At 59.4% G+C, this 21,121-nt stretch overlaps 1 protein-coding gene and 1 long non-coding RNA gene across 6 annotated transcripts in view; both read right to left on the minus strand.

Moving 5' to 3' along the window:
• Positions 1 to 3,944: 3,944 nt before the first annotated feature.
• LOC123622360 lies at positions 3,945 to 18,094 on the minus strand. The gene is made up of 3 exons (XR_006729483.1): positions 18,025 to 18,094; positions 16,203 to 16,315; positions 3,945 to 4,091 (listed from the first exon to the last, which is right to left on the minus strand). It is a non-coding gene; the product is annotated as an uncharacterized LOC123622360 (long non-coding RNA).
• Positions 18,095 to 18,820: 726 nt separating this feature from the next.
• SRC (SRC proto-oncogene, non-receptor tyrosine kinase) overlaps positions 18,821 to 21,121 on the minus strand; it is a 54,485-nt gene continuing 52,184 nt past the window's right edge. For all 5 annotated transcript variants that reach the window (XM_045528619.1, XM_045528618.1, XM_045528615.1 and 2 more), the window contains one exon: positions 18,821 to 21,072. In XM_045528619.1, coding sequence (XP_045384575.1) covers positions 20,864 to 21,072 — 209 coding nt within the window. In that variant the 3' untranslated portion in view covers positions 18,821 to 20,863. The remainder of the gene's footprint in view (positions 21,073 to 21,121) is intronic.

The raw sequence follows: 21,121 nt of genomic DNA on the forward strand, positions 1-21,121 counted from the left end.
CAGAGTCCAAGTGAGATGAAGATGACAATTTTAAATGTCCATGAAATGTGGCAACATGGAGACCACTGCTGAGCTTGAGGGGGCCGGGCGAGGGAGGAAGGGCTGGTGCAAGTGGGTGGAGGAAATGGGCTGGAGGGGGCGGGAGCGGGGGACAACTCTTTCCCAGAGCCTCCCTGGGCAGGCAGGGAAGACTCGGGGCTGTGGCTGGGAGAGAGACGCAATGGAGGGAGGAGAGACCTTTTTCTAAGATGGGAGATGCTTGCACGCTGGCTGGAGAGATCCAAGGAATTTCGAAGCGAAGCCATCCTTCCAAAACGTTAAAACTTCCTGCCCTCGAGACAAGGGATGTGGATGGGAATCTGGGAGGAGTACCAGGAAGAAGAACACAGCCCCGGGGTCAGTCATTCATTCATTCAGAAAATCTTTAATAACGGCTCCCCGTTTAATCTTTAATAGCAGCTACGGATCGCCAGAGCCTGGCCATGCCGTAACAGCTTTTCCAGATTTGCCTAATCCTCGAGGCACCCCATGAGGAACGAACGGGTCACCAGCTTCGTTTACAGACATGGGGACTTGGGAAGGCAACAGGTGTCGGAGCCAGAAGTGTCAGGGTGAGGGTGGAGGTGGGGGCTGTGCTGCAGGAGGGGTCCCCAGAGCGAGAGGCAGCAGGAAGTGGGGACAGATGGGTTGTGGGCGGCGGGAGCCGGAGAAGTCAGAGATGCCTCCCGCTGCAGCCCCAGTGGGTGGTAATGCCCAGCGCTAATGAGAACAGGAGAAAAACATGTTTGGGGGCTGCGGAGGCAGGTGCTGGGTTTGAGGCCTCTGCGGAGGGCCCGGCAGGTGCTGGCTTTGTGTCTTCATCCTCGTTGCCCGCAGGGAGGGACACTGGGGGGTCGGCACAGCGGGTAGGGAATGAGCTGTCCAGGGAGAAGGCACAGGATGAGGGGACAAGGATCCCAGGACGGGACAGGGGAGACAGAAAAGAGAGAGACTCCAGGGCCCTTTAACTGTGAGAGAGAAATGTTTAATACACACCACCTTACCTCACTTACACGGTGATTCTGGAGCCAGACAGCCTGGGTTCAAATCCCACCTCCACTACTGACTTGCTGTGTGACCTGGGATAAGTCATTTAACCTCTCTGAGCCTTGGTTTCGCCATCTGTAAAATAAGAGTATCTACAATCGCATTGACTAGGTGAATATGCTCATAAAAGATTAAGTGAAAAACGCACGTAAGGCACTCAGAACGGTTTCTGGCAGGTAGTAAGCGCTAACGAGAACCAGCTGCCATTGCTGCTGTTATGTTCCATCTTGCTCTGCTCCTGAGCACCCGCAGCCTTTAGACAGCAGACGCACACAAAGAGGACAATGCTGTGACCTGAGATGTGTTGTAACAACGCGTTAACGAGGGAGCCCAGGGAAGGAGTCGCTTACGAAAAGGGGATCAGGAAAGGCGTTAGCAAGGAAGGGCCATTTGAGCTGGGCCTTGAAGGATGCATCCAGGTTAACCAGGTGGAGAAAGGAGATTTATTCATTCTTCTAGCCACTGTCCGGGATCCCCGAGTGCCTCGTGTGTGCTCAGCCCTATCCTGGACAGGTGTGGGCAGGTCTCCAGAGAGAACTTGTGCTCCAGGCCCGCCCTGGTGCCACTCCCAGTCTGGGGACCTGGCAGGCACAGAAGAGATAGATGGGTATGAGAATATGGTGACGGCGGTGATGAGAATGTGCCCAGGGGCCCATGAGAGCCCCGAGGCAGGATGCCCACTTGGGGGGTGACAGGAGGGGATGAAGAGAAGGAGGGAGCTGGGTGAAGGGGCGGCCAGGGCTGAGGACACAGCCAGAGCAAAGCCTTGGAGGTGGGGACCCCACACTGGGGGAGACTACCCATGTCCCCAGTGCTCCTGCAGCCTTCCCTCTCCTGTCCCCCCCACCTGCAGGCTGCCGTGTTTTCTCTCCCTGCTCCATTCTCTGAATATCCATTGAACGCCTTGGAAGAGCCACGCCTGGGCAGACCAACCTCCTTCCTTCTCCCCAGCCCTGCCCCAGCCCCTCACAGCCTCAGGTTGTCCTCCTTCCCTTGCCTCCAAAGGGCAGGTTACAAACCCCACCACTGTGACGGGATCCCTCCCTTTCTCCACAACCTTCACTGGCTCCCTATGGCCCATGGGGTGAAGCCCAGAATTCCCCCTAACTGCTAAAACTTGCCCCGGGGCAGCAGCAGGTTTCCTGGCATTGGCCCAGCCTTTCCCAAAGCCAAGGCCTCCCCTCAGGGTGCTATGTCTCCCCTCAGTCCCCACTGGGCACGCTCTTGTCTCGCTCTTCCCCCATCTCCCTCTGTCACCCACGCTTTTGTTTCCTTCTGTGTCCCCTGTCTCTCTGAGCAACTTTCTGTCTCTCCCTGGTCTCTCTGTTGTTCTGCTTGTCTCTGTCTCTCCCTGCGTCTCTTACCTCCCTCTGTCTCTCTGTGTCTCTCCAGTTGACTGTTACCCTCTGTCTCTCTCCCCATCCCACCTGTCCTCCTGGGGTCTCTGGCTCCTCCCCGCCCACACTCTGCAGCTGGCCTGCCCCGCGGCACAGACCCCAACAGCCGCCTGCAGGGCAGGCTCCACGCCAAGTCCCAGTCTCTGTGTGGGGCTCTGGGTCTGCCCCGTGAGGCTCTTTCTCCTGTCCCCTCTCCCAACTTTTTTGTCTTCCCTTTCTCAGTGCCCGTCTCTAGAGCTGAGTTCAGTTTCCTTCCAACCCACCGGTCAGCCCTGCCGTGTCTGGTGTGTGCACACTCACGCGTGTTCACACGCCGGTCCGCCCGTCTGCCCGCCTCGGTCAGGCCTGCTCTGCAGGTCGCTCTGAGCCAGGGGCACCTGCTGCGTGCCAGGAGAGGGGCTGGGGGCACCGCCACGGACACAGGAGCCCCGTCCAGAAGGAGAGGGCCAGTGACGGGAACGCCCACAGCACAGTGGGCCCAGGCTGCCCTCCCGGGGCTCTGCCTTCACCCTTCCCCCCTCGCCACAGCGCATGAAAGGGGCACCATCGCCAGCTCCATTTCGGAGACGAGGACACCGAGGCTGAAGGGCGGAGGCCCCAGCTAGAAGCAGTGACACCGGAGGAAGCCTCAGACCTGCCTGGCTCCAAGTCTGCACTCAGGCCCTCCCCTGAAGCCCCCCGCTTTGTACGACAGCTGGGCTGGGGGCCTTGGGGGAAGCCTAAGGCAGAGACAGGGCAAAGCTGGGTTGGGGTCGGAGTTTAGGCTGGGACCCTCACGGGAGTGGGAAACTCTTACCGGTCCTCCCCTCCCTCTGCTCACTGCCCCCACCCCCAGGCCCCTGGAGCCTCTCAGGCCCCGGCATGGCCCCCCTGCACACTGCAAACCTCAGACTCGACCACGTGCTGGTGGAGGGACCGCAGGCAAAGTCCAGACCAGGGCAAGAGAGACAGAGAAGAGAGGGGACTTCAGGGAGATGTTTGGGGACAGGCCCCTGCCCCCTGCCCTCTTGTCTCCGGGGCCACAGGAGGAAATCTCCCAGAAACACTGTCCTGTTTCCTGCTCCCACTTGTTGCCGGGAGCTGTGCCCTCCTCCTGCATTGCCCCCTCCACTCCCCAAAGCTCATCATCCTTAAGGAGCCCAAAATCCAGAGGGATGGGGCAGGGAAAGGACGGGGGCTCCGGCAGGTGCCAGCACAGCCCTGCCCACCGAGGGAGGCAGGGGAGGAAAGAGAAGGAAGGGAAGGGAGGGGTGCACAGTGTTCGCGCGCTCTCTCTCTCCCCCCCCACACAAACACACACACGCAGAGGGAGAGAGGCAGAGACATCCAGATGGACTGACAAAGACACACAGGATGTCCCACGCTGGGCCCCCCGCATGCTTCTGGAGGAGTGACGAAGTGAGAAGAGTGGAACAGAGTCTGCAAAGGAAGACACACACAGAGAGAGAAAGGCTCACGGACACGTGGAAAAGGTCATGAAAAGCCCCCAAAACGTTAACTGTGGGTCCTCTCTGCTCAGGACACGGGACCACGGGGGATTTTATTTATATTCTTCTGTGCATTCCCCTGGATATTTGCCGCCTTTTCTACAGGGGATGCGTATTATATCTGAAACCAAAGGAAAACAGTGAATGTCATTTCTGAAAGAAAGAAAACGTCCACGGAGGGGAACAAAGGCTGGCGAGAATTCCGAGGGGCAGTGTGGGGGGGAGGTGAGAGCACACGCGGGCTCACACTCGCCACACGGACACACAGACACACACACGCACACACAGAGACACGCACAGAAACACGCACACGCACACACAGACACGCACACGCACACACAGAGACACACACACGCACACGCACACACAGACACGCACACACACACAGACACGCACACGCACACACACACGCATACACACATGCATGCACACAGACACGCACACACACATGCATGCACACAGCCCCATTCTTTAGGCTCACAGCATGAGCAGTGAGAGTGAAATTCCAGAAATCTCCAAGGAAGGAAAAGCGGAGAAGAGGAGAGAGGGGAGGGGGCCAGGAAGGCTGGACGCGGAGGGACAGCGGACACACTCTCAGGCCGCAGCCCGGGCGCGCTGCGCTCTGCACGCCAGCAAAGGTCTAGCAGCGCCCCGCCACTCTCGCGGTCTTTCTTACTACAAAGTTAATAAAGCTTTCCGTGCTCACGGCAGGCCATTTAGAAAAAACCATGCTGTATTTTTTGAATGAGCAAAAGAGCTTATGAATGGGAGTGACCCACGGAGACGGAGACGGAGGGTCACCCAACTGTGAGGAAGCCACAGAGAGGCAGTGAGTGAACAGACACACACACACACACACGCACACACACACGCACGCACGCACACAGGGCAAGATGGCAGTTGTACGAGGCTGCAGAGAGAGGGAGATGGCACAAAAACAAGCGGACACCCAGGCAGGTGTCCAGGGAGCCAGCGGCGTGGAGACACACACCCCAGGGGGCTCCCGCAGGGTCAGGACAAGATTCAGGGAGCCCTGAGTGCTGCACGAAGTACACACTCCCGCACATGCACACGTCCGGGGCCAGCGTCTGCAGAACGGGTTTTATGAATGAATGAACGTGGGTGTGGGTGGGAACCCCGAGGGTGGCAGACAGAGAGGCACCCGGAGACAAAGGGGCTCAGAGACAGACCGGAGCGACACTGACAGAGAGCGAGCGAGGCAGAGAGAGTGGGAGACAGAGACAAGGTGGAGGGAGATGAGGGTTCGAGGCGCACACCACATGCACAGGCGCCCGGGTGCACAGACGGGCTCGGGGTCCACCCCCCAGAGCCCTGGGGCCTCTGCTCTTGGGAGACGGGACTCATGGGGACTTCTGTTGTTTTCCCTGCTCCTCTGTATTTTCTAAACGCACTATCAGGAAGATGGATGCATTACCTTTGCAATAAGGAAAAACACGTGCCTGGAAAGAAAACGAAGAGAGAAGAAAAATGGTGCAGAGGGAGTGAGTGGAGATGAAGCAACAGAGAGCAAGTGAGGGGAGGCTGAGACACACGCACACACATGCACACATGCACATGCGCGCACACACATAAGACTCAGGGACAAGAGACGGGGAGGCAGTGGGCAGAGAAGAGGAGGCCGGCAGGGGGAGAGAGGCCCCCAAGGCACCGAGCCCCACACCCCCACACTGGGGCGCATTTGCTGATCATCAGCTGTGTGCAGGCTCCTGGGGGTAGGTTGGGACTTCAGCCTGTTCCCCTTGAGCCCACCTCAGTCTGCAGGGACAAGCCCAGGCTGACGCAGAGGCCAGGGCAGGGGCAGGGTCTCCCAGAGGAGGGTCCCGAGTCTGAGAGCACAGAGCAGGGCCCTGGGAGGAAGAGGAGTTTGCCAAACGGAGGGGCACGGAGCGTGCCCGCCTGCCAGGCAGAGGACGAGGACTGCAGGAGCAGAAGTGCCCGGCGTGAGAGAGGAGGAAAGAGAGAGAGAAGGAGACAGAGACCTGAGTGCCGGGGCCTGGGCAACCCGGGGAGGGGGCTCTGCTCTTTGCACAATGGCAAGTTCACGGGTTTCAGGTTTGGGGGTGGGGGCTGTTTCTGATCCCTGAGGGGATCACAGAAACAGGGTCCTTCCAGGGAGACACGGGGGTGGCCCAAGATCAGTGGCGCCGAGAGGGAGGGGTGGCTGGATCGAGAGCTGCCTGGGGGACAGTCCAGGTACCTTGTGATGGTACCCTGAGGAAGAAGAGGACGGTCCTGGTCCTGGCAACTAGGGGAGCGACAGGAATCTCCCACTCTGGATCTGGGGACCGGGTCGCAGGAGGAGAGGGTGAGTCTGCCTTCGTGGCCTCTGTGGGATACGGGGGTGGTGACGACCCCTCAGCACGGAGCCCAGGACTGGGTGAGGCCACAGCTGGGGGTGTCAGTGGGAAGATAAGACCCTGGGACAGAGCCCCAGGAAGATACACACACGCAGACACACACACACACACACACACACACACACGCACACACACACGCACACACACACGCACACACACACGCACCCAGGCGGGAGGAAGGAGGCCAGGACAGAGCCCGAGAGGGGCGGAGGGAGCGAGGGAGACGTGGCATGAGGGAGAGTCAGACATGGCACATCTGGAAAAACTGAGAAGGGAGGAGAGAGGGGCCAAGGGAAGGAGGAAGAGGGAGAGAGAAAGTTGGAGACAGAGCTGAGAGGCACAGAGAGACATGAAGTCAGAGACAGGAGACCTGGAGAGAGACAGCAGAGTAGCGCTGGGTGTGGGGGCTGCCCGCACACGGCCCCCTCCCCTCCCTCCCAGAGCCAGGCAGACTCCAGCGGGCCTTAGAGACAGCGAGAGCAGGCTGGAGCGGGGGGAGAGGCAGACACACACACACACACACACACACACACACACACTCACACACACACACACACACACACACACACAGACGCAGGCCTGTTGATTGAAGGAGGGAGGACGCCTGACTCACAGAATGAGCGCAAAAGCGAGACCCTGCAGAGAGGGGGCCAGGCGGGGGTGCGCTTGTCCTCTGTGTGTGTGTATGTGTGTGTGTCTGTCTGTCTGTCTGTCTCACATGCTCAAAGAATGACAATGACCCCCAGGGTTAGAGCAGAGAGAAAACAAGGAGTACGGCATGGTGAGACAGAGGGACAGACAGACTGACCAAGAGACGGGGGATGACATGTGGCACCATGAGACACACACACAAACACACACGCAGCATCTGATGCCGAAAAGGACCCCAAGGACACCCACACTGTAGGGAGGAAGGTGGGACAGACAGTGGGACAGACAAACCAGAGTGAGAGGAAACCCGGCAGGGAGTGCTCCAAGGAGGAGGGGGAAGATAGAGGGGAGGGGGCCAGGGTCAGGCATGCGGCCCTCCCTGTCTGCCCTTCCTTCCCCCAACAAGTCCCTCTCCTTAGCTGCCTGGACAGGGTCCCACTGACAAACGACACTGTTAGCACACAGTAGGGCAGGAGCTACTCTGGAAGCCCCTTCCCTTGGGAGGTCACAGAGGGAAGATAATGACTCCCCTTGGGGGTGGGAGGGACAGGGAAGTCAGGGAATAGTCTGTCGATCTGCAGGGACCGTGACTTGGAGCAGGAGACAGCACCAGGGGAGGTCGGGAAAGGGCACTCCTGGCAGAGATGTGGTAGGTGCAAAGGCCCAGAGGGGTGTCTGGGATGGCAGGGGTGTGGCCGGTGTGAGGTGACCAAGAGGGATGAGGCTTGCAAGACATGACGGGTCTGACACCCTGGCGAAGGCCGGGACTGTGCCCAGGGACTGCAGGGGGCTCGGGGAGGGCTGACGCGGCAAAGGACAGGCTGGGCAGACATGGGTTCGAGAAGGAGCTGGTGTCTGGAGAGGGTGAGGGGGGATCCAGGGACGGGCAACCGGGGGGCAGCAGGAATTGCAGTGAGCTGTGGCAGGCAGCTCCGGCAGGAGGGTGAGAGTCACAGCTTTAGGAGTCAAGCGTCCAGAGCTGGGCCCAGGGTGACCAAGATCCTCCGGGACCAGGGGGCCTGAGAAGGTAGAGCCCCCAGTTCTCCCCAAAAGCTGGGAGACTCAAAAGGCTGCACAGTGGATAAACAAAGTGTGGTCCATCCATACAGTGGAATATTAATTATTCAGCCATAAGAAGGAATGAAGTCCTGGGACATGTTACGACATGCATGGACCTCGAACACATGCCAAGAGAGGGCAGCTAGACTCAAAAGGTTGCATGTTGTAAGATCCATTTGCATGAAATGTCCAGAACAGGTAGCTTCATAGAGGCAGAACGCAGATCAGTGGTTTCCAGGGACAGGAAAAGGGGAGAGGAAATGGGGTATGGGAGTTTATTTTAGGGTGATGAAAATGTTTGGAAACTAGACAGAGGCAGTGTTTGCCCAATACCGTGAATGTACCAAACGCCACTGAATTGTTCACTTGAAAATGCTTAATTTTTCCTCTAGTCCCAACCACTTGGGAGGCTGAGGCAGGAGGATTGCTTGAGCCCAGGAGTTCAAGGCTGTAGTGTCAGCTATGATAGCGCCTGTGAATAGCCATTGCACTCCAGCCTGGGCAACATAGCAAAATCCCATCTCTAAAAAAAAAAAAAAAGTCAGTGTCATGTTATATGAATTTCATCTCAATAAAAAGATGGACTGACATTCAACAAGCAGGCACGGAGGACACGGATTTCTGGGCAGAGGGAGCTGGAGGACAGACGCAGTCCTGCCCTCGTGGGGCTTATCGCACGGTGGCAGGGAGGGTGGCGTGAGAGACCAGAAGTAAGCCCCAAAGCCAGCGTGGAAGCTGATGGCCGGGCAACAAAGCTGTAAGGACACAGAGGGCAGAGAGGGGTTAAGAGAGCAGCAGGGGTGCGTCTTAGACAGGTGGTCAGGGAAGGCCTCTCCAGCCAGGGGCATCCGAGCAGAGATCCAAAGGAGGCAAATGAGGGAGTTTTCGGTGCTCTGGGGAAACAGCAATGCAGGCAGGGGGAACAGCATGTGCAAAGGCCCTGAGGTGGGAACGGCAAGGGCAGGTGGCTGGTGCGGAGGGAGAGGTGGGGTGCCGGGGGGCAAGAAGGGGCTGCAGAATGCCAGAGCCAAGGGGCCTTCTTGCAGGCCGCGGTTTGTGCCTGGATTCTCCCGTGGGGCACCCCTGGAGGGGAATGGGGCCCTAGTGAGGACAAAGGGAGGGAAAAGGAGCCCATGGCCCAGCCCCGCCCTGCCCAGCTCTGCCCCCCAGGGGCCTGTGCATGGAGCACCCAAGTAAACCCTGAAAGTCCCCCCAACAAACAAGTTTATTTTCCTGAACAAACCTGCCCAGCAGCAGACAGGCAAGAGGAGGGGGAGAGCGAGAGGCTCAGGGAGCACAGCCGCAGCCTGACGCAGGAAGGAGAGGGAAGCTCTCGAAAGGCTCAGAGGGAGGGGGCCGGGAGAGAGCGGGAGTGGTGAGGCGAGACCCCCCCACTCCGCCAGAGGCTCCTGGATGACGCACGCACACGCACGCGGCCCACGCGGGGAGAGGGCGTCTCGGCCAGGGCTTGTTTGACACACGCCGCCTCTCAGGCTCGGGCAGTGACGTGCAGACCCCAGCAGAGCCCCCAGGAGAGGGGAGGCAGGGGAGGTGGAAGAGGGGGAGGGAAGACGTGAGCCAGCCAGCGAGGGATGCTGTGGCCAGACAGACAGACAGAGAGCCCGTGGTGCCTCCGGCGCCCCCACAGAGGGGAGGAAGGACACGCGGACAGGCTCACCCAGGCAACCCCTCGCTCAGGGAGACACCCTCCGGCTCCCCCTGCTCGCAGGCAGGACTGGCCCGCAGACACACAGACAGAAAGACAGACAGACAGCGGCCGCACAGCAGGCCAGGTGCAGAGACCAGCAGCGCTGCTTCTACACCGGCAAAAACAGCCAGCCAGAAGGCCGCACCAGGACACAGCCTCACACGCAAATCAGACACCAGGACACCCAGGCAAACGCACACACAAACACGTCCACTGCTCAGAGACGGACAGCCAGAGCAGACACACACCCCAACACTCAGAGACAGACAGACAGACGCGGACAGGGATGCACCCAGGAGACACGCTCACCCTGAGACGGACCAAAACACACCTGCGGGCACAGGGAGAGACAGGCGGGACACAGCGAGGGCAGGATGGGAGGAAACGGAGGTCGGGGAAGTGAGAAGACGGAGCAGAGGAAGAGGACATGAGGCCGCGTATGTGCCCGCAGCCCAGCAGACCAGGGGCCGGGCCGTGGATGCTCCTCTGTCCCTAGGCTGGCCCAGCAGGGTGCTCGGTCAGGAAGCATTTACTGAACACACAAACAAATTTGCCCAGTGGAGGCCAAGTGCAGGCTGGAACTCTGCACCAGCTGTGTCCCTGCAGCAGCTGACAGGTGACAGGGATGCCAGAGAGGGGACTGGAGCACGGCCCAAGGCAGGAGAGGTTCTGGGGGGAGAGGCAGGGATGGGCAAGGCCATCTTGGGGACCACATGAATGGACGTTGTCCTCGAGCCCAGGTCTATGCTGGGTGCCACTGGGCAGCAGGGCACTCAAGCCAGGGCACCTGGTGGCTTTGGAGGTGGTGGGTTCTGTCACAGGGTCCCCACAGGATGTCCGGGAGGCTGGTGTACAGGGAGGGCTGGAACTCAGGGCGTGGAGGCCAGGGGTGGTCCCTACAGAAGGCCAGGTCACCAGGCTTGGGCTGGAAGGGAAGAGGATGAGGAGCAAAGCCCAGAGGAAGGGCAAGACTGGCAGAGGCATCTGCAGAGATGCTCGGGGGACACCGTGTGGCTCGGGGGACGCCATGTGTACAGAGGCAGGCAGCTGTGTCTGCAGGAAGGCCATCAGGTCGTGGGGTCACCGTGAGAGCCATTTGGGGTCCAGACGTGGAGTCAGAATGGGCTGCAGCATGAAGGCTGGGAGGGGCAGAGGAGCCGCGGGTGGGGCAGGGAGGGGGTGGGATCGCTCTGCGGTGGGAGACACGGACGTGGTGAGCGGATGGGCCCCGGCTTAGCTCGAGCTCCTGGCTAGAGCCCCAGCGTGGGCGGCTTGTCTGCGCAGCACCCAGAGTTGGCCAGGGGGCGGGAGGTGTGACAGGCAGGGGGCCAGGGGCACATATGTGGGCAGGGTGGGAACCAGCCCCTCGCGCCCCTGAGAGCCAGCAGGGCAGGAAGCTGGGGAGGGACAGCCAGAGAGAGACACAGGGCCAGGCTCACCTGGAAAAATCTAGATGAAGCCCCAAGAGTGGGAGAGGAAGGGAGGGCGGCAGAAGTGGGGGAAGCAGAGAGGGGAGGCGGTGGGCGATGGGGACACACACGCTCCTGCAGCGAGCACAGAATAGAGCTGAATTCAATAAGGGCTCAGAGAGGGAGACGCGGAGAGAGTGGGAGGGAGGCGGTGGTGGGGGGCGTTAGACGCACAGAGGCGGCTTAAGAGGGATTCGGTGATTGTTGATGGAATAAAGGAACAAAGACAGCGACTCCCAGGAGGGAAGCGACAGCTGAGAAAGTTTCAAGACAGATACACAGACAGACAGACAGACAGACAGGCTGTCACACACACGCACAGCGAGAAAAAACCCCACACCATGAGCGGGAGACGCAAGAGGGAGGCCGCAGGGGCTGGGACGGTGCGTTCTTGCTCCGGGTAGTGGAGCCACAGGTGTAGACGCATGAAATTTGTCAGGGTTTTTCACTTCAGATCTGTGTATTTTACAGTGTGTAAGTTATATGCCAATTTTTTCAATGACAGAAAGAGGATAAAAGAGGGAAGTAAAGATGAATGCATCAGACAGGGAGACAGGAACAGGGACACACACACATGCACACACACCCATACACGTGTGCACAAACACGGGTACAAATGATGCCCAGGTGAGAACAAACCTTGAGAAGGAAGAAAAAGGAAATAAAAAGGTAATGTGACCAAAAGAGAGAAAAAAAATGACTCCTAGACCCTCACACGGGAGAGACCCCTGGGAGACCTGCTGGGGGTGGCGGGTGGTGAGTGGGGGTGACGGGTCCAGAGCCCTCAGTGGCCGGGGGACACTGAGATAGATGGCCCAGCAGGAACCAGCAGGGAGGACAGGAGGGCAGAAGGACAGGCCTGGGAAAGTGGCAGGGACAGGGGAGGGAGGAAAAGGGCCCAGAAATAGCTGTTGGACAAGAGGTGGATGGACAGGCAGATGGCCTCAGAGGTGGATGTGGAAAGAGACAACGAGAGACGCCGGGGACGTGGGGACACTGACACGGCCAGGTCTGCAAAATCGAGACGGAGCCTGAGAGAGGGCTCTCTCCTACACACACACACACCGCGCACACCGTGCACGCCTCAGCGGAGCTGCTCGGCATGTATTGACCAAAAGAAAATATAAAAGAAATCACCCCAGAGTGTAAGAAGAGATTAGGCACAGTGGCAGAGACGACACACAGACAGTTTGTCACACACTCTGATCCACGCGCGCAAGCCTCTGTGAATGCCACACACATAGCGCCAGGGCAGATTTCAGTGGCGCCTCAGAGACAGGGCGAGAACAGGCGGGAAGGAGGAGAGGCCAAGAGACACACACACACACGCGCGCACACACAACCCAGCACACAGGAAAGACCAAGGGGTGTTGACTGAACGAAGGGACAAATGCAAGTCACTCATAGAATGAGCACAAAAGCCAACCCCGGCAGAGAGGGGGCCAGGAAGGGGGCTGCTCTGACCCTGTCTCTCTTTGTCACACACACAGGGACACACACACACACACACACACACACGCACCCACACAGCCAGGCAGGAGCAGCTGCTCCACGATGGGTGTTATAGGAAGAGCAGAGGGAGTGAAAGAAAACAAGCCCCCAGCCCACAGCAGCGACCCCCAACACGGAGCGAGGGGAGGCGGGCGCTCCACACCCTGCCAATCCCACAGGCCCACACAGACTGGGAGGGCAGGAGCCCTGGGGACAGGTGAGGAGCGGGCCCGGCTTGGCCACACAGACACATGCGCACGCCTGAGGGGACCGTACAAATGCTGCCAGCGGCGGGGGAAGTAAATGAATGGGAAGTGGAATAATGGCCAACCCTGTTGGAAAGAGCAAGAACACACACACACACACACACACACACTTTGCAGTCATGTCCTAACGGGAAAATCTAATTAGTGCCTGAGCCGGTAACACACAGAGTTAAATAAACCAAAACTGAGAGGCAAAGACAGAGAGAAACAGAAAGAGACAAAGAGAGGCTCAGCGACAGAGACAGACAGAGACAGAGAGACACAAAGAGAGAACAAAAACAAAAGACAGAATGAGAAAAGCAGATGCGAAACGGAGACAAAGAGAGGAAAACAAAGCCAGAGAGAAAAGGAGGAAGACAGTGAGAACGGCGGGATGGGGACCGTATGAGAGAAGGAGGGAACGAGGGGCAGGACGATGTCTGGGGGTGGGAGGGCCCCCGGCACAGCCCGTGCGGGACTCAGGCAGAAGCAAGGGACCACACACCACATTCAAGCCACACGCGTGTCGCGCTACACACGCGCTACACTGCGCGCACCTGCCCGGTGCGGCCGTGCAGTACACGCACTGCACACGGACACACACGCCTGGACTGCTGCGGAGAGAGCGCGGGGCCTCGGGGGGCACGGGGCAGTGAGGAAAGGGGAGCCAGACCCAAGGAATCCCACATGGACAGACAAATGCGGGAAGGCCAGAGAAAAGACAAATGCCAGTAAAGCCCCAGAGAGGACAGGGAGGGAGAGAGAGAGGAGAGAAAAGAGGAGAAACAGGAGCCCTCTGCGGACCTCCCTGCCCTCTCTTGGCGTCTGTCTATATGCCTGTCTCTGTGTGTGTGTCCCTCACACACGCTCCCACACACACACTGTCACAAACTCCAGAAAAGTGTACACACGGGCAGGCAGAGGAGAGAGACGCCGCCACGATGCACTGCCTGCCCCGGCCTGGCCTCCCGGGCTCTGCGCGTGTGGGGCTGCTGCCCGGAGTGCCCCTGCTCCCCACTTCACCTCGTCACCCCCTCATCCTCCTGCCTCAGCTCAGCCTGTCCTCTCTGCCCCTCCGGACAGGCTCAGAGCCCTGTTTCCATTCTCTCGAGACCCGGGGCCCTGCAGCCGCTGTTCTGCCCATGCGTCCTTCTAAGCAGTGAGTGGCCCCAGCTGATTTCCTCCCCACCAGTCCCCTAGCGCCCAAGCCCCCGAGCCTGGGCTGGACCCACAGTAGGGGCCGAATGGAAACTTGTTAAAGGAACGAATGAATGAGCCAGTGAGTGAATGCGTGCAGGAACGCCCACGCAGCTGCATGACTGTAAAGTTGCAGAGATTCAGGGGTTAATGGGGACCCAAACGGCAGAGGGTGAGAGAGGAGGGAAGGGGGCGAGAGAGACCGGAGCGATGGGAGACGGGGGCTGGCACATCTGGAACAGTCAAGATGGAGGTAGAGCGGGGGCGGCAGCAGGCGAGTGAAGCACTGGCTGCATGTGCGCGCACACACACGCACACACACAGGGCAAAAATGCCACACACATGGAGCCAGGCCATCGCCTTAGAGACAGGGAGAGAACAGGTGGGCAGCAGGGAGGGGGCCTCTCTGTCTCTGTCTCTCTCTGCTGGGCAGGAGCAGCTGCTGCTCCACAATGAATGTTTTAGGAAGAGCAGAGGGAGTGAAAGAAAACAAACCCCGCAGCCCACAGCAGCGGCAGCGACCCCCAATACTGGGGCAAGAAGAGGGGGGAGCGGAGGAGGAAGCGGGGGGGCGGGCAGAGCAGGGAGCACAGCCCACACTGGGAATCAAGCCTGCAGGTCTGGGAGGGCAGGAGGCCCAGGGGAAGACAAGGGGCCGGAGCCCACTCCCGGGCTGACACAAAGACACACAGACGGAGGCCACATGTGTCTGTTGGGGGGAAGAAACAAATGAATGGGGGAACCTCAGAGGAAGGAACAAACCTTCCTCTGTGGGGTGAAAGAGGTGGACAGAGAGAGACAGAGACACAGAGAAGGACAGACAAAGAGGGGGTGTCTCCCCCACACACGCATCGCGCATCTCACTGTGATGACTCGCACGAGGGCAAACTGCAGGAGCAACACGAGGAAGAAGAAAGATGCGGCCGGGTGCCGTGACACATGAGCGCAGAGCCAGCTACTCCAGAGGCCCAGGCGGGAGGATCACTTGCAAGCCAGGAGTTCGAGGCTGCAGTGAGAGGGGAGAAGGTGCAGAGGACACACAGCCCGCCAGGATCAGCATTCAATCAAAGAAAGAGACAGGCATTTAATGAGACCACAGCAAGAGGGAGGTGAGACGCAGAGGCCGACACACGGACACAGGCCCAGGATCCCAGGAGACATGATCTAAGGGAAGCACAAGTCTGGAGCAGGGTGGGAAGAGCCCCAGAGAGGGGAGAGCTGGGGAGAGCGACAGTCAGGAAGGACCCGGACAGACAGACAGACAGAGCCCATCTCCCTGCCCCTCCTGCCTCCAACTGCAGCCCACCCATCTCCCTCTGGTTCCCTCCCCGTCCGTTCTGTCTCTCTCTTTCTCTGTCTTCACCCATCTCTCTCTCTCTCTCTGCAAATCACAGCTTTTTGGAGCCCCCAAGAGAAAAATCGGAAAAGAAGACAGAGAAGAGGGAAAATGCAGACAAGGGACTGTGTGTGCGTGGTGTGTGTGCACACGCACGTGTGCCCTGCACAAAATCTGGTCTGGAGAATTTTACGAGACAGAAGGGAAGAGATGAAAGGAGCAGAGGATGAACGAAGACGTCGCAGCGCCCAGCACAGCCTGGGAGGCAGCGGGAGCAGGGACATGAGCATGCCGTGCATGCCACACCACTCGCCGTACACACATCACACCACACATCCGACACGCACTACACACACTCTGCACATACCACGCACCCCCCATATTGCCACCCACTGTGCACACAGCACACACCCTACCCACAATACACAAATTACACACACTGCATACACCGCAACCCCCCCTGTATACAACACGCACAGCACACAGCACACACATGACACTGTGCATAGGCCCCACATTGCACACATGGCATGTGCCACACACCCCACGCTGCACACGCTGCACACACTGGAAGTGCATCACTGGAAGGGAGGTCATGAACACATGCAGAAAGGTGGGCAGAGAGGGGCTGCGGAAAGACACACGGCCCAGGCGTAGAGGGCCTGGCACACACACGTGCAGGCAAGCGCCGTACTCACACACGTGCACAGGCCACGGCAGGACCGCCCCGCGGGGAATCTCCGGCCCAAGTTTTACATAGGAATGACGAGGCCAGCAGTCCAGAGAGAGAGCGACAAGTGCGGCCTGGAGGCTGGAGAGATGGAGAGATGGAGAGAGAGACAGAGACTTTGAGGCAGAGAGCGGTGACAGGCCCGGAAGGTCACACACACCCTGGAGACATGCCCCAGCCTCCAGCCAGGAGGGACGGAGTAGGGGGTGCAAACTATGATTTAGTCTTTTCTTATTTGTGCTTTTCTGTATCTTTCCTACTCTGCCAAAAAGAATATATATTATTTTTGTCATGGGGGAAAACATTTTATGTCTCTCAAGAAGAAGAAATGCAGGCAGAATAAGTGAAACCAACTGAAACCAGAAAGGGACGGCTGGGCACCGGGTCCCAGGGCCTCTCTTCCCCTGAAGGGGGCTGGAAACTGGACAGGGTTGAGGAAGGAGGGGACAGAAGGGCTGGAGGAGGGGCAGCCTTGCGCCTCTGCACTGTGTCTCCCTGTACAGGCAGAGCCGAGCGCGACTGACCTGGAGCCAGGCCCAGAGTGTGGAGTTGCAACCAGAGAAGGCACCAGGGACAGGAGGACGCAGAGGCAGAGTGGCTTTCCCGCCTGCCCTGCCTGATCAGACGTGGCCAGTGCGTCCTGCCCTGGGCTCGCAGCAGGAACCTCAGCCAGGCCCTGGGGCGCTGTTCTAGGGGCAGCCGCGGGACCATGGTGCCTGGGTGCAGGGAGAGCTCCCAGGGGTAGCCTGTGGCCTCCGAGGTGTGTTTTGAAGGCTGCATAGGAGTCTGCCAGGTTGCAGAGAGGGAGAAAGAGCATTCCCAGCAGTGGCCAGGGGCCTGGCGAAGGCCTAGGCTGTGGGGTGGCCCGGGAAGAGTCAGAGAGGACAGAGATGGGCCGGGAGGAGGACCGAGGGAGACTAAAGGAACAGAGACACAGCACCGAGGCCCAGAGGAAGAGAGACAGGAATGAGCAGCAGGGAGACCCAGAGAGACACACACACAAACAAGAAAATCAGAAGCGCAGAGACAGAAAGACCAAGGGGAGGGGGTGGCCGGAGGGAGGAAGAAATAGAAAACTGTCAAGGCAGAGCCCAGAGAGAGCTGGAGAGGCACTGATAGACGGGGGAGGACGGGGGAGGACGAGGGAGAAAGGGGGGGCGGGCTGCTGTCCCGCCACCAGCCCCCGCCCCGCGAGCCTTGGGGACTGCGCCGGCCCCCTCGCCGCCCCCCTCCCGCCGCCAGCGCCGCGCAGGCGCACTCCCGACCCGCCGCGGCAGCGCGGGCGAGCGCTTTGTCCCCGCCGGGGCTGGCGCGCGTCCCCGCGTGCTCGTACGTGGCCCTGCGCCCCCGAGCACACGTGGGCCCTGCCGGGAGTGGCCGGCGCCAGGTGCGCGCCTGAGTTCACACGGGTCCGCGCGGGCACACGCCGCCCCCACCCACGTCCTCGTGAACTCAGGTACACGCGGCGGGTCCCGCACGCCCCGGGAGGCTGCAGGCTCAGGACCCACCCCCCATCTGTGTGCACGCCATACACACACATCGTATACACAGCCAGAGCGCACAGACCCGCAGGCGGCATCCCTCATTAATGCCCGAGTACACGCATCGGGGACACGCCCCAGGAGCCCAGGCTCACAGCCCACCTGGACACGAACATCCAGACAGCCATCTGCACAGACGCCCGGGAGCAAACGGGCCGACACACTTGCCCACATGAACACGAAGGCACACCCAGCCGGGCACACACCCCTACCAGCAAGAAAAGGACAAACTCACATCCAGACCCCCACCTCTGCTCCTCTGCTCCCCCACCTCTGCTCCCCACCTCTGCATGACATATGCACACCCCGTGGAGTCTCCATTCTGACCTGGGCACTATGGTATATGAGGTTGTGAAAATAACTCTGAACAGAGAAATGTCCAGTTTTTGCAACTTGTTTTTAATTAAGCAATGTTATTACGGCCAGAGGTGACTCACATGCGTAGGTGTGCGATCTGATATGTATTTATGTAAAATAAATCTCTTCCTGTGGAGACTGTTTGCTAATCAACTTTCCAGGTTGTGTCCTTTGGTGGTGGAGCGGAGGAGGCAGGGAAGGGTCTTTGGATTTTGCTTCAGAATGCCCAGGACTTCTGTTGATCTACCCCCACCTGCAGCCCTGCCCAGCGTGCCTCGGAACACGCGAGTAGCACACACAGCAGTATCTTCCCAGGGTGTTTGTGGTCTCCCTGTGAACACACCAGCAACTCCACACAGGCCTGACAGCCCCCCCACCCAGTGCCCGGTGTCAACTGCCACCATCCACCACGGGCATTTGGGTCCTGTCCTTGTCACACTTGGGAAGTCCTGGGCTTCGCCTGGTGCTTCTCCCAGGTGCTCACCCCAAACACAGGTGCAGAGGTGCACACACAGCCATGCTCCACCGTGGCTGCCTCCAATCTGATCATGTCACCTCCCGCCCGGCCCAAAGCCCTCCAGCTACCGGAGCTGCTGGACCAAGGCCCTTCCAATGGCAGTTTGTTCTCACAACCCACCCCTGTCACTCTCTGGCACGCAGTAGATGTTCAATAAACTGTTGGCCAAACTCTGAGGTCTGTTTGTGTTTAATCAGACAGTATGCAAAGTATTTACAACCAATTATGGACCCCTCCCCTTCCTCCCCCCAAAGCCTGGGCCACAGAATTTGGGACCACCAGGCCCTGCCCAGAGCCAGGGGTCCCCCAGGCCTCTGCATAGTCATCTGAAATCTACAAAACACTGTTTTTTTTTAAAAAAAGGACAGTATTAGGACACCTTATACAAAGGGCCTCGGGCAACCGGAGGGGATTTGAGAGCACGCTGGGGTGAGCGAGCCCAGAGGTGACCGCGATGGACGGGTGGGTAATAAACATGGATGAGAGGAAAAGTTGGAATTTCATAGGCAGGCACTGCTTGGCCTCCTTCCCCGCTGGCAGGGCCTGGCTGGCTCGAGAACCCCTGGCAGTGGGAATGTTATTGCTATGATGGGGTGCCATGGGTGAAATGTACAATGTGTCTGGGGGACGGAGCAGGGGGCGTTTTTACATGTTAAATATGGACACACATGGAGACACACACACACATGCACACACATACACACACACACGGGGTCCCTTGGCAAGATGCCACAAATTCATCGGCTGCCCTTTTACAGATGGGCACACTGAGGCCCAGGGAGAAGCCACCACACACCCTAAGGCTGAACAGCAGAGCCAGGGCCAAAATAGTCATCTGATGTCCCGGGGCTGGGCTCCCTATGGATGTCCTGCCACAGAGTCTGGACAGGACAGGAGCTGAGCAGTAGCAGAGGCCATGGCCACACGTGGGGCAGACACTACAGCCCAGAGAAAAAGCAGGGGCCGCCCAAGGTCACGCAGCCAGTCCTGGTGCATGGCAGTGGGCACCTCATCCTCTTGCACCCCAGCCCAGGCACTCCTTTCCCTTCTCATGAGCCAAGCGGTGCCAACTTAGGCAGGAGAGCAGAGACCAGGTGTTGAAATGCCACAGGACAAACTGGGGGAAGGAGGACCTGGGGTTCCCTCTTGAGGTCAGGGCCAGGGCCTCCCAGCCTCTTGGCTCTCCCATTTCTGCTTGATTGCCTCCAGAGCCTGGGAGCTCACTCTTTCATAGCTGGCTGGCTCTGAAGGTCTAAAGCCAGCCGCATCCTGATTGAAGCCTGCCTCTCCACACCTGCCCTCCCCGCACTCCCAGCTCAGCCTCACATCTGCCTCCGTTCTCCTCCCCCACGACAGCCCAGCCGAGGGGGCAGCAGCTGCAGAGCTCTGCTGTGTCTAACCCGTCCTCAGTCCCCTGTCCCCTGGCTGCTCCAGTCTATCTGTGATGCCTCAGAGGATGATTCTCACTGGTTCCTGAGGAAGATGGAAGGAGCACCAGGTTCCAATCCCACCTCAACCCTGAACTTTTTTGTGGCCTTGGCAAGTCACATCCCCTCTCTGGACTCAGTTTCCCCATGGGTAAAATGGGAGCAAGCAATGGATGGTCTCCAAGGGTCCCTCACATCTAAGAAGGGCGGGGTCTGAGGGGTACTCATCCCACCTGCCAGCATCACGTCGAGCTGGGCAGAGGGGTCTGGCCCTGGCGGCCTCCACCTACAGATGTTTCCGCAGTGGATGGCAAGGGGCAGGGTGGCAGGCAGGCTGAGGGCCGGGGGCCCATCGCTCCTCTTTGGAAAGGCTCTTTGGGCCAGCTCTCGAGACAGACATAGGGGCGTGGGAAGTGGGGAGGGGAGCCCGATGCGTGGAGTAGGCTGGGGCAGGAAACAGGGCGCCCCAGCCAGGCCCAGTCCAGCCCAGCTCTTCCCAGTTCCTCCTCCAGAGACCGGCCAGCTCAGGGAGGGAGCGCAGGGAGGGGGCGTGTGGCTACAGCAGGAGCAGGGACAGAGTCACTGTGCCGGCCTTGGGTCCTGCCCTCACAGGCTCCTGCAGGTCCCAAAGCCCTTCCATGCCACAAAAGAGGGAGAGGCCTGGCCCCTGGCAATTCAGCCCCCCGGAGAGAGGGCCAACGTGGGCAGGCAGCGGGAGGCGAGATCCGCATAAGGGGGGCCCCAGACCAGGATCCAAGCGGAGAAGCCAGTCTGGCCCTGCCTGCTCCTAGAGGTTCTCTCCGGGCTGGTACTGGGGCTCGGTGGACGTGAAGTAGTCCTCCAGGAAGGCCTGCAGGTACTCAAAGGTGGGCCGCTCCTCCGGCTCCTTCCGCCAGCACTGGCACATGAGGTCGTGCAGGGACTCGGGACACTCGGGCGGGCAGGGCATCCGGTAGCCCCGCTCCACCTGGTCCAGCACCTCCCGGTTCACCATCCCTGTGGGCAGAGCGAGGCATGGGCAGGAGAGTGGGGCGGGGGAAGCTGA

This window comes from Lemur catta, chromosome 17 (assembly GCF_020740605.2).
Source record: "Lemur catta isolate mLemCat1 chromosome 17, mLemCat1.pri, whole genome shotgun sequence".
NCBI lineage: Eukaryota > Metazoa > Chordata > Mammalia > Primates > Lemuridae > Lemur > Lemur catta.